The 13,955-nt window shown below is 41.0% G+C and overlaps 1 protein-coding gene across 4 annotated transcripts in view; it reads right to left on the reverse strand.

Moving 5' to 3' along the window:
- The window catches only part of ncor2 (nuclear receptor corepressor 2), a 91,454-nt gene that overhangs the window by 42,086 nt on the left and 35,413 nt on the right, over positions 1–13,955 (reverse strand). For all 4 annotated transcript variants that reach the window (XM_085425045.1, XM_085425044.1, XM_085425043.1 and 1 more), the window contains exons 6-9: positions 11,659–11,772; positions 5,751–5,807; positions 3,937–3,989; positions 47–113 (exon numbers count right to left, since the gene is read on the reverse strand). In XM_085425045.1, the coding sequence (XP_085281171.1) occupies positions 47–113; positions 3,937–3,989; positions 5,751–5,807; positions 11,659–11,772 (291 nt within the window). The remainder of the gene's footprint in view (positions 1–46; positions 114–3,936; positions 3,990–5,750; positions 5,808–11,658; positions 11,773–13,955) is intronic.

Below are 13,955 nucleotides of genomic sequence, written 5' to 3' on the forward strand. Positions count from 1 at the left end.
GGGCTAAGGCCAGCAGAGAGTCAAAAATGTGAAGTTCTATACTTACCCACTGCTTACGAGCATGATTTCTCCTTTTGAAGTATAAGATGAGCTTCTTCCTCATCGCCTGGTTTCTAAGAGGAGAAAACAGAGGGCAGAAGGATGGGAATAAAAGAATAAGGTGAGAACATGTGAGGGGGATCCAATCATTGTCAGACACTGCTCTGGCTTTCATCATATTTCTCTCACATAATGGAGCCAAGCCTATGATGTCCTCAAGATCCTCAGGTACATTTTCTATTATTTCAGGAGCTTCTGTGCGGCACTTCTTTTCTCAATACAAAAATAACCACATAAACACACACTCTCTCTCAGACTCTCACACACTCACATAAACACAAACAATGCTTGTCCTTGTATGCCACCCCTCGATAAACTCAAACTTGCTTCTGGGTGGAAAGGACAGCGAGGGGAGCCAAACTTATAAAACTTGTCTGTGCTGGGAACAGCCAGCCACAGAGCTTCAAATAAAGGTCAGGGCCAGTAATCTCCTTAGGCAGCCACTCAGTTTGTCTCTTTCTTTGCTGCAAGACAGAGTTTTATTCCTGACACTTAATCTGTCACTTGTAAGGTCACGTTCCCCACTGATTAATGTAATCTTATTCTACATTAGTCACTTCAGCTGAGCCGCAGGGTCCTTCAGGTCATGGACAAGGACGGAAAACTAGGAAGTGGGCTAACAGGGGTGTATGACTCTTGTGAAAATTTAAAGATAGCACGATAGCATTCAGTAAGCAGAGATATAAATGCTGACGATGGCCCTGCTCGCATTCCCAACTTTTTATCTGTAGTACCAAAACCAAGTCAGATCTACAGAGCCTCAACCCCCAACCTACAAAAACACTCCCACGCACACACACATACAAACACAGACACATGTTGAGCTGTGGCATTGCAGCAGGGTTGAGGAAAGATAAAAGCTGCCAAATCCAGCTAGATAGTGTAGATGTCCACACAGTGTGGCCTATAATGGATGAGAACTAACTCACTATGGCAAAAACAGGACTGATAGATTAAGCTCTTTAAGGACAGAGATGGCTTTGTCCTCTAGACACCAGATGGCAAAGGGAAAGATTAGCAGCCCTGAACACTTACAAAAGGTTTCCTTTGTCCTGCTGTAAGCCGGTGCCATTTCTGAGATATTGGAGAACACTGTAATTTGGCATTATACCTCTAAAACATGACGGCTGAAAGACGCATTATATGCAAAATTGTGACAGATGTTCTACAGTGGTGCCACCACACTAAGAAAAAAAAACAAAAAACTTTTCAAACCTCATAATTAGAATTTGCCGTTACAGTAAACTGCATACAAAAAGGATATCTGTAAATGTCCTTTGTGACACTACTACTACTGTGTGATGATACACTGAGATGATGAACTAGGATGGAGACAGAGCTCCACAGAGATACTACTAGTCGCCTATCCCAACATGAATACCAAGGTTATCAAACCAGTTAACAAAACAAAGGAGTCAATTGTGCAGGCTCAAAGCGACACACTGGTATTTAATAACATAAACACGAAGAGAGTGAAGACAGTTTTCAGTTAATTGCTTTGAGGCAATAATACTGATCAAACGATGAAGGGATCAAAAGGGGTGAAGACAGCAGTGTGCGGGTAAGAGGTCAGACACATCTTGTGGTGCGCCACTGCCCAAACTACAGTGCCAACTGTGCAGGCGAGCCACTACACCCTCCCAGAGTCGTTTGATGTGTCTCACTGTGAATTACAGTCCTTAAAAGATTACAGATAGACATAAGCTATATTGACAGACATGGCAGTGCCACACAGGATTGTATACTTTCTGCTCCTCTCTTATTCCAGTAGGCATTTTTTTGTGTTTGCTTGTCTTTTTAACCCCTTAGCCTCCCTATTGTTACACACATTAATTCCATCAAGTCTCACTACTTAGCTTATCTCACATCCCCCTCTGAAATGTCATTGTTTGTAGTCTGCCAGTGGGTAAAGGATAGTTGAAATATGGGATGTGGTGGAAAGCAGCTAGTTTCTCACACTGAGGCAATATAAAACCAATGCAGGGATTAATGGCTGCTAAGATTACCAAGTTTCAATCGTTGGAATTATAATAAAAACAAAAACAAAGGCTAAATTAACAGAATATAACAGGAATTGCCTTGTGTGGACCTCATTTACATTATGTAGGTGTTGTTGCTCTTAACGTTTTACTATCATGGTTTCAAATTCCTTGTATACACTGATTACACATCAATCAGTCGCAACATTAAAACTAGCTCCTGAGTCTTCTGCACCTCTTCCTTGTGCTGCTGAAGCAGTTCTGACCTGCCAAGGAGGATGACTCCCCAGGACTTTAGCAGCAGATCCTTAATATCCGATAAGTTGCAAAGGAGACCCTTTGCAGTGAGATCAGCAGGGTGAAATATTAACCAGTTAGCAGCTGGTAAGGCAACAACTACAACAACAAGACAGAGAACACTATGATTTAAGTTGTGTGTTATGTTTCATAATAATATATCTGGAAAGGAGAAGTATGAATTGACACTACATCCATGGTTTAAAGCACTCAATTTGAACATAATTTGAACAAAAAAAACTAACTATTTTCTTTATATGTTACCAAGTATAAAGGGAGTCATTAACCCTTAACAGATGTCTCTACCAGCAAACTGCAGGTCCTGGTGCCACTGATGATGGTTTCCAAAAGCTTGAATAACAAATCCTTTGTGCCTACATTACCAGTATATGCCAGTCGACACCAAAAGACAGGAACCAGTCAACCATAGCAACTTATATTCCTCCGCTTTGGTCTCTGTGGCCTTTTGACTTTCTTGTAATCCGGATTCAGCTTCATAATATTTCTCAGTACATTGTGTCGCTGTGTGTGGTTACGACAGGCTGCAAGCTGACAGGAAATGCAAGCAAATGTTTTTACATCTCTCTTGACAAGTGAATTTGCACTGCATTTCCTCCCTACCATAAAACTGACTTTTGTTCTTTGTTTTTGTTTTTTTTAAACACAGGTTTCTGCCAGAGGGCTGTGTATGGTTAGTTTTGATTCAAGAAGATCAACTTCTTGAATCAAAACCAACCATACACTTAGGTAGGTCAAAGGTTTGTGCTGTGCTAGAAGCAAGACTATCGGTCCCTGTTTCTTAAAGTGCAGACACACAGAGACACAAAAAAGGGATATTAGGTAATTAGAACAATGTATATATTTTTCTGGTCTGAAAGCATCTAATGTTTTGGTAGGTTAAAGCAAAATCCAGTTTTCCCAGATGAACACTGTTTTCACCAGATCTTCTTCAAATCTCTTCGCTAATTTGGGAAAAAGTGGCCCTAAACATCCACATGATGTAAAAGAAATCATTATTTAGAAGAGAACACCCTGCACTGTTGAAGGATCCAGTTCTGACACCGATGTTCACCATTTAGGACAGAGGTCAACAGCAGCAGTTCTTCAATCCCATGTGCATCAACACACACTGACTACCAATGACCTTATCGCTAATTCACCAGTTTTTGAACCACTTTCAGTGGTCGGTCTTTGCCAAAATCACTTGGATCTTTAAAGCTGCCTTTTTCTCCTCCATCTTCGTGTTCACTCGCAGCTTAATTTATTCTATTGCTTGACAGGTGCGATTGTAAAAAAAGACACAAAAACCACAACACTGACACAAAAAACTTAATCTGTCAGTGGGATTAGCGCTTTGGCTAAATCGGTGTACATCTTTAAATACATCCGTTTGTAATTAATTTATATAAAAACATGTCCATCAAGAGCTCTAAAGTGACATTTATCCCACAGGAGGTCCCATGTCAGTTAACATATTCAATACGTTACACCTGTATTTTAGTGTTTGTGTATAAAAGACTTAGTGATAAGAGTGTGTAGGCATATATAATGACAAACTCACATTTTGATGTTTTCATGGTACTGCTTGGTATCAGATGGCTGGTTGTACAGAGGCTGGAATGGAGGGAAAAAAAGCTGATGAACAGAAAGCCATTTTTTTCCAACTGTATAACAGATAAAACAAAGGTCATATGTCACTTTTCCTTCCAACATGTCATGAATATGACTCTCACCTTACAGCAAAAAAATAAATAAAATAAAATAAAATATGACCTTAAACCACAGGGTTTTTCCTGAGGTTACTGCTCAAAAATAAAATGTCCAAAATAAATATAGTATTTCTCTGCATACACTCTGGATAAACAATCTTAGTATCAAAACAAAGCTAAAATTTGTGAGACCTTATCAGAGGTGTAAATACAGGTGTCAAAGTAACTGAGGATGGAAGAAAAAAATCTATATATTTTTAAGAAAATATGAAAAAAAAGACCTTTGAAAATATGCTGCAGTATACAAAACTCCAGAAAATCATGAATCACCATATGGATATTATGTGTGCATAATATCCATATGGTGAAAGTTGCAATAGCTGCAATGCTGCGGAGTGAAACTGAGAAAAGTTGCAGAGGTTTTAGTGAAGACATAGCCAGGCGTATTGCAATTTGGCACAGTGAGTGAAAATTGAAATTTCTTAGGTATTAACAGCATTAACTTTCTTTACATGCCTAAAGATTTCTTGTATTTGAATATTTTCTGACGAATTGCCCACATACATGTGCATAATGGGCCTTCCATGAATGTAATGGATAATCTGTGGGCCTGAAAATTCTGAGGGGCAGTAACTTTGGCTTCTATTGGCCGATTTGCATGACTGACCCCTCCTTTTAATCATTTGAGCCAGTAGGATCACAGTAACTTTCACAACGTTTACATCAACCCCACCAACCAGAAATTGCAGGGCGAGAAATACAAGTGAATGCAAAAAGCACAACACTTACCATTGTTAAATTCAATCGCTGTAACTGTCGGAAAATGGCAACGTTTTGGCAGGAAAGGGTCTGAGGCATTGTGGGAGATTTTCAGGAAATGAGAGATAGCCACGACTTTTAAAGTTTTGGTATAAAAAAAAAGCAAAGGTAAGGCTGAATTCATGTCACAGTTTTTAAAAGTGAAATATAATTTCGGTCTTCTTTTGTTGCTGGTTCAGTGAATTTTGCTCAGCGCGTGATGAAAGTTGCAGTTTTGGGATCTATGCAATATCAGCTTTTAGAAATTTATTATTTAAGGGTTTCAAGAGGTTAGCAAGACTGATACAAAGCTGTGACTGACAGAAGACCGATAACATGATATAATTCAATCCAGCGAACTCACTCATAAAACAAATAAACTAGGGATAGTATTTTGCGTGGGCTCTTGAATAGGCTCATTAAAAAATAAAAAAAAATTTTAAAAAAAACTTAAAAAGCCAAGTGGACACACTCAGTGTGCTACTATGCATGTGGGAGTAAGATGTATGGACAGCCAGATGGCCACACATAGTATATCAGGATGTAGATGAAGAAAAACACAGTAGTCTGGAAATGTATAAAGGAGCAGAAGTACTCATTTCAGTACGACTGCTAGAACAAGCAACATGCGAGTCATTTTATTTAAAATTAAATATTTAACATACCACCTAATGGAGCTTTAAGATAGCACACAAATGTTTTCACTTCATTATTTTTAACCTAAGAACTTGGTCATGATGTGATCAGGCTTGTTCCTCTCCCCTAAGCATCCTTTGTCCCTCTAATGTGACCTTGTGAAAAAACACAGGGGGGGAAGAAAGGGAAATGCTAAAACTGACTTGTGAGATAAAGTAAAGTCTCTACTCACCAGCTCTACCCTGGGTCCCAGTCCCTCCAGTATCCTGTGAGCTTCTTCTGCCTTTTTCTAGTGAGCAAAGATAAACACAAGTAGAACATTAGCCGGCCGCCTGCACCTCTGCCATCACCACGGCAACGCAATGAACATGCTAACTTGATCACTAAGGCTACACCACTTCTTGCCGGCTGGATGGAGAGATGGATGCGTTGACTATTATTAGAGCTTTTAACTGAAGCTGGGCCGCAGCTCCTTGCCTCAGCACCCTCTCCCCTTTCTCTCTCTCTCTCGCTCAGATAAAAAATAAAAGATTACTCACCACCCCTGAGCAGAGAGGTAAGAGAGGAAGAGCAGGCGGGCAGGAAAGCAAGTGGGAGTGGAACAAAAAATGAGTGGGAGAGAAAGAGCAGAAAAAAAGAAGAGAAAAAAAACACAAGGAACAAGGAGGGGTGGGGGCTACAAGGCTTTGGTACTTATCTAATAAGAGACATCTGATGAAAGACAGAGAAAGCTCCGAGCTACCTACAGCCATCAACCCCTTAAAAAACAAAATTCCTGGTCCAGGGACCATAAAACAAGAGGACGGGTTTTGGGGCATGAAGCTGGGCAGTTAAAAAAAGAAGGGAAAAAAAGGAGGGGGGGGGGGAGACGACAAAAAACAAACAAACAAACAAACAAAAAAAACCCACACACCCCCATCTCGGGGTGACCTCTCTGCTGCTCTGCTCCTCCATACATTTATATTTAGCTCCCTCCACTAGACAAATGTTGAAAGCAGTGGCCCAGACTGCTCCTCTCAGTGCTTTTTCATGCTTTTCTTTATTCCACTATGTAAGCCTAATCAAACAGCCCCTCCTTGGTGGCACGCTGCACACTCCGTTTCACATCTCAGTTCATTTTCCTCAATGATCAATCTAAACTGCCTGGGCTTCAGCTCTTTTTCCACTAGTACTACCTCAACGCGACTTGAAGTGGTACAACCCGTCTCGACTTGTTTTCCATTACAATCGAGTACCGCCTAAGGTGGCGCGGGGTCTTTATAGCAACGCGTCCGAACGTCTCGTGACGTCATTTGTATGCGACAAGAACACGACAACTAGGGCGGCCTGCGGCATTTTTCAGACTCGTGTCCACCGTGTTGTTTCCGTGTAGCCATTTCCCTTGTCGCCTGGTTTTAAAACCGGCGGTTTCAATTTTCATGAAGCAGAAGCTCTAATGACTCATCGTGTGATGCCTCTGACTAGCCAATTGGTGGCACACAGTTTTTCGATGTCATATTTTCCAGTCGCCCTGGATCGCTTGGAACCGCGGTCAAGTAGGTACCCAAAAAAAGCATATATGGTATCAGGTGTTATCACGTAATGGAAAACCCTAAGTAGGTACTAATGGGAAAGGGCTATTACAGACAGGATTGGCAGTATAAAACAAAGAAGGGTGGTGGATGGAGAGGAGCATGTGGGAGAAATGGGTGGGTGTGTGATGGAGCCTACACGCTTCACCTCCCATCATGTTTCTTCACTGTAGAGGTAGCAAAGGAGGTGTTTGGGGACCTTCTCCTAAGTTTATACAAGACTCATGCAAACAGACTTGAAAGTGAGACCCCAGAGAAGCTCAGCACAGCTCAGCTTCAGTCAACACAGGCTGACAAGTAGGTCACCTGAGAGGGAATCCAAATGACACAGGTCCTACCTTTAAAACTACCGTGCATTTCCCCTTACTATGAATGCAAGCAGAAGCACTGATGCTTTACATATGCACAGCATACATATCTTTCAAATGCAAATACTGTATCGGGATGTTATTATTCTTCCTTCAGTCTGATTAGAGTTTTTCCTCATTCCTGTTGCTCGTCACCAGTGAGTAGGTGTAACAGGCTGCAGAGTGTTGCCTCAGAGAGCTTGCTCACTACAGAAGCAGTTAATGAGCAGCAATTATTAAAAGCAGCCTTTCATCCTCAGGGGAATTGGGAGACTCAAGGATTTATATTCATTTCCTGGCTGTGACACTTTAAGCGAATTTGAGAACAAGACTGCATGATTTCTGACCTCAAACCGCTTGAAACACACATTCAGATGAAAATACTTGAAATGGCATGTTCAGAGATAAAGAGTGAGGAGGGGGAGCAGACAAGACTATTCTGCTTATTTCATGAGGGAGGGACGATGCTTTTAATAACTGCTCTCTCGATCCATGTCTACCACAGATAGCCCATCACACAACCGAAGCGGAGAAGCTGGTTCCATTATTTCAATCACACTCCCCTGTGGTAGCACACTGGACTTAAGGGCTGCGCAGTTGTAAATCAACTATTTTCTCCAGCAGGTCATTGCTTAGGCTGCTGCCCCCGCGACCCGGCCCCGGACAAAGCGGATGAAGATGGATGGATGGAGGTCATAAGCTCAAACTAAAACTACAATAGTGTGGTTTTTTGTTTGTTTTTTTGGGGGGGGGGGGTGTAATGTGACTACAATCACAAAACCTGTGAAACTCCCATAAGGGGGGGGGGGGATAAATAAAAAAAATAAAAAAAACAGGTACGAAAAGATAAAGCCTAGAGGGCAAACTTAACACAGAATAATGAAAGAATTTAGCATAGCTCAATGCAAGTTTCACAAGCCAGTGTAACACAGGATCTTTTTTCCTGTTGTGTTTTGTGTCCGTGTTCTAAATATGAGAAGAGTGAAACCGAGCTGAGCCTTCCCCAGAGTTGGGGGGCTGTCAGCAGAAATGAGGCTGTAACCCTGAATGAGAAAGCTGAGCAGAGTGTAGCAGGAACAAATGACAACACAAAGACATGAGCTCAAAAGGGTACACGGAGGCTGAAGTAATAATAGACAGATGCTTAAATACACACCTGTGTGTGGCGACATGTTAAAATACATACTCAAGGTGGTGTTCAGCACACACCTACCAGTGATTATTTTTGTTTGAAATTGGGTATAGCACCAAAGCTGAGGGACATAAAGGATGCAAGTTATTTTGCAACCTCTAAAAAAAAAAAAAGCAAACATTTGAGGATATATCATTTGCTTTTAAAAAAAAAAAAAAAAAAATTTCGAGTGCGCAAGCTCTAACCTCCACAGCTCTGTGTGCTTTGAGTTTGAGTGCATTAATACACACACACACACACACACACACACACACACACACACACGCACGCACGCACGCACGCACGTTCCAGGAGCCGTTGAGTCAGATGTTGCCAGGCGTAAATGATTTCTATCTAGAACAGGCCATTTACTGTTAACTGTTGTCTGCAAAAAAAGATGGGGCTGTACAAGTTATTCTAAGATTTCCTGGCGTTTCTAGAAGCAACCGTACACCTTCAAGTGTATTATCACCTCTGGGCTGAGTAGAGTTTACACTCATTCACATGTAGTATTTAAAACCAAGCCAGAAAAAACTGTTTTCTCTCAGCATGATATCTTTACTGCCTCAGATCACAATACCTGGATTCATTTAATATCTTACTGTATTATGTTAAATTTCACTTTTCTAAGATCATCATCTTTATATTTTAATTATTATCTTGAATAAAAGTGAAATTCTCTTTTGAGAAAAAAGTTGAAATGTGGAGATTCCAGTTTCAAGACCCTCTAAACAATGCCTTGTGTAGTTGAGTTCATGAAATCTTACATCATTTTCCGTTTTAGTTACAAGGAAATTTCTCTTTTAGCACATAAACACAGTATAAAGACACTGAAAAGATGGTGCAGAAAGCTGCACCTGGCCAGAAGGGAAATAAGCCAGAAATAAAAATTTGGCTTGATTTGTAAAATATGAAATAGCAAGAATATCAATGGTTACACCCTTGTGCAATAAAAAGGATGCGTGTTGTATCACAAGATAAGACAGCTGTCCAATCTGTTTTACTAAATCATCAACACCAGGCATTTTGTAGAGGGTATAGAAGCTGTCTGGAATCTCTACATTTTAGCTAAAATAGTATTTTGACTTCAATCGCAAAATTTTGACTTTATTCTCAAAACATAGAATAATTTCTTAACATGGCCCTAAGACTCCTTCATAGAGAAGGAGAACAAATAGAAATAAATTTAAAAAGAAAAAAAAAAAGCTCTTTTTTTTTTTTTATAGAAAGGGAGGGTGAAGCAAAAGCAAGTTGGAGGGTCGGCAGTAGGCCAAAGTACACCAAGTCAGTGAGAGGGAAGTGGGAAGTGTTACAGAGGTAACGCTACAAGTCAGCGATTTGTACACATCCAGATAACTCTTAAGCAATGTCCTGCTATTTCGCAGAAATGCTTTGAGTCGGCTGTGCCTGATGACAGTAATAGTTGTGAAGGACAACCCCAGCTCTCCTAAAAGGGCTTTTAATGCCATTTGTGGCCATGAACTAGCAGAAAATTATTGTTCTCTAAAAACCAAGCTTCTGCACAAAAACAAAACCTGAAGGCAAACAAATGACGCAAAAATGTTCTGCTCTGCAGCCAGATCCAGGACACACAATACCAAGATTTGTCGGTTTGTTTTTTGTGTAACGGTCCGACATACCGCCTTTAGCCAAAGGCAAGGACATAAAACGTAGCTGTAAAAGACATGGGCTACGACCAACACGTCACTTTGTGCTACTGGAGCCTCCATACACGGACTCTGAATAACACAGAGAATGGATGACCCTACACTGACATGCCCATGATGATTCAAAACAAGCAAAGATGGGGGGGGGAGTGTCCCTGAACTGGGTTTTTTGTTTTGTTTTGAATGACATTTAATCAGGGTTAAAATTTACACCTTTACGATCAATTCTTCATTTTTGGTGCCTTGAATGTGCCAGAAATGTTGACAATATTGAAATTTGCTTTGTTAGCAAACAATTAGTTGTTTACCTGTTCCTAAATCCAGCTTCTTTTCCTGAATCTGGGGGCACAGTGAAATGAAAGGAGGACTTCCCTTCTTAAAATGCCACTTTATTAAAAAATAAATAAATAATAATAAAAAAAAAATGGAGGTGCAAACCTCCTTCCAACCACTAGAGGGACCGAGAGCACAGAGAATCACTTCAAATATAGACTTCTGTACACAACATTCTCTGCAGCACATAATTATTGCCTTGATTTGGACTTTTTAAATAAATAAATAAGACTGGCCACATTTTCTAATGAATTTTTTTATTTTTGCTTCATTTTTCTTTTTGGAAAGAATTGAGAATTTGCATAAACAGACCTGCATAAAAGACACAAGTGCATTTGTATCATTCCCTGATATGTGTATGTTTTTTGTTTGTTTGGGTTTTTTTGCATGCATACACCTGTAAATTCATCATACTTGCTATGCTGACCTTTAGGAAGTCGTTCTGCCTTGCCTGACATTAAAGACTAGAGAACAGGTATGAGACGCATCTGTGACACTCACCGTCTCTGTTACACAATTTAGGGTTGGGCTTTTTTTCAAGAATTTAATCAAATAAGGTATTTAAAAACGACAGATCACAATGAAAAGAAAAAGAAACATTCTTGCAGACTGTATAAACCCACCATGAGCAACACACACTTTGATTATGGTGTAAGTGTATTAATGAAAATCACAAAAGTACTATAGACTACTTGTATGTTATGCGGTTTCTTTAAAGCTACACCTGCTGTGCAATTTAGATTAGCTTACAGAAACTATTTTCAAACTCTGAGCAGCTTCTCATCTCAAAATTAGCATACATCACACATCAGAGAATGTTCAGAGGACAGCACAACTTAATTTAGGGGCTTATCGTGCACCAGCCAAAAACCACCCAAACATGAGGAAACGGTTGCCCTCCTCCACTATTATTTACTTGTGCTGATAAATATAGTCAAAATGAAGTGAAACTATTTCAAATGCAAGGTGTGTGTGTGTGTGTGTGTGTGTGTGTGTGTGTGTGTGTGTGTGTGTGTGTGTGTGTGTGTGTGTGTGTGTGTATTCCACTGACCCTGTTCTCATCGTAGATGATCTGCACCAGGCTGCGGTGCTTGGCCTCACTTGGTGGTGGCGAGATGGGTCGCTCTGGCTCATGGGGCTTTGCGGCCTCCTCCTCCAGCTGTTGCTGTAACGTGCGTGTAAACAAAGATGACAGTTAATGCTTAAAATAGGGCCCTGGACTTCAAGGAAGACCTGCGGCTCACAGGTTTCTGCTGTGAGGTTAGACAGTGTGCATTAGATCAGCTGTCCTTCTCTAGCTCTCCAACAGGGACAGCATTAACTGTCCTATTTACTGTAATAGCTATTAGCACCCCAGGGTCTAGTTAATCAAAGAGTTACCAAAACAGCTTGTAAACAGAGCCAATGCCTGGTGTGTAGCTTGAACATCCATTGACTAAAAAAAGAGAGAGACAGAGACAGACAGAAAAGAGAGAAATAATGACATGAACATGTGGAAAAACAACACCAGACAAATACTGGAACAGAGGAAGTTCTTTAACCTACTAGTCATCTTGGCAGGTGACCAAGCTTTACTTGTGATTACACTACAGAACCAGAGGACTTAAGGAAACTACTGTGGAGCATTTTGGCATTCAGAAAGAAGCTAACCAGTTTATAGAAAGAAAAGCAGAAATCATAAATGGAAAAGCAAAGTGTAAATGCAACCAAAGGGGGACTGCTATTCAAACTGTGCATTCTACCCATATGTGGAAGAGGCTAAATGTACCAGTCAGGATAATTAATCCGCCCACACTTTATGACACCAATATGCAGCATGTGGACACAGCCACTTCCTTCTGACTTTGAAAACGGAAGGCAGGCAACGTAGTGCCGTACGAAGTAGCGAGAAAAACAAACTTCAAAGTAGCGCTACGCGTTCAGCGGGAGGCGTGGATGATGAGCGGCGATAAACTTGCGAAAAGCAAGTTATGCCCAACTCCACCGGTGGATTCTGACAGCGTGGAAAAGTGTGAAAACATCCACGATCAGCAACGGATTTTGAAGGGCTGGACTGCTGCATGATGGAGAGGAGGACTCCGACACTGACAATGAGGATTTCTTTGGTTTTGAAAGTGACAACGAAGGAGAGAAGCGGAGAGTGGATGACGAAGCCATCCTGAGCCTGTTTGTATCCGACACTGGAGGAGAGGACTTTGGTGGTTTTAGTGCGCAGGAAGAAGAGAAAGATGGTGGTGAATGACTGACTTTTCTTCTTGTTAAAGCTGTGTCACTGCACCTGAGCCTAAAAGGTAGTCCGAATCTATTTTTCTGGTGTGCTGTAGGTTACTGTTATGTACTACATGTGCAAATATGTACCCATAACTTGTTTTTCAAAATATTAATAAAAGGGGTGTGTCTCCAAACAGCCATCTCTTTCCTGACAATTCCCTTTGTGCATATTCTCTTACATATGATAAGTCAACATTGAAACACCTGCGGCTTTTGGTCAGGTGAGGCTAATGTATGTACAAAACAGGATTTTCCCCTGATTTTAGCTTGTGCGGCTAATATTCAGGTGCGCTTTGTAGTCCGGGAAATACGGTATTGTTTCGGAGGAAAACACGAACACAGCGTACAGTTGAGTCTTAATAGCTTACTTACAGCTGGGCTCGTCAGGCACTCTTCTTGGCTGCAGTGGTTATTATTATATTTACATGCTTCCAGCTCCTGTTTCTGCTCGATGATAACTCGTAGTTTTCCACTCGCCTTTTTCTCCCTCCTCGCGCTCACAGACACATAACGGGTATGGCAGTGCATTCTCCCTGCAGCACGGACTACACTGCCCATGAGGCTACATTCTTTAGAGCATGTAGCATTCTGCCTATTAGCTTAGCACAACAACAACAAAAGGCCACTCTCTCACCCAGGAAACACGCAGAGAAAGAGCGTCACCCTGTAACCATGGCAACCGTAACGCTGCCACCTGGAACAACAGAACGTAGCTGTCAAACCCAAACAGTCCTGACCCGCCACAATATGAAACAGGAAAGTACCGCCGTGTAATCCATTTATTTCAACAAAGTAACTGTATTGTAAATACCACCTTTTTAAACGGTAACTGTAACGGAATACAGTTACTCATATTTTGTATTTTAAATACGTAACGGCGGTACATGTATTCCGTTACTCCCCAACACTGCATTTCTGACACCCTCCCAAAGTCTATAAAAGACACAAAAGAGAGCTGAGATCTTACTTCCTGTTTACCTTATTTCAATAAGATTCAGTCTATGGGTCTGAAAGATGGAGACAGAAACTGGAGAAGTGTACTCAGCTATAAGTTATCTGGAAGAATAGACCAAGTGC

The sequence above is a fragment of the Rhamphochromis longiceps genome, linkage group LG12 (genome assembly GCF_057381845.1).
Source record: "Rhamphochromis longiceps isolate RC_006_pf linkage group LG12, R_longiceps_female_GT1.1, whole genome shotgun sequence".
NCBI classification, from domain to species: Eukaryota; Metazoa; Chordata; class Actinopteri; order Cichliformes; family Cichlidae; genus Rhamphochromis; species Rhamphochromis longiceps.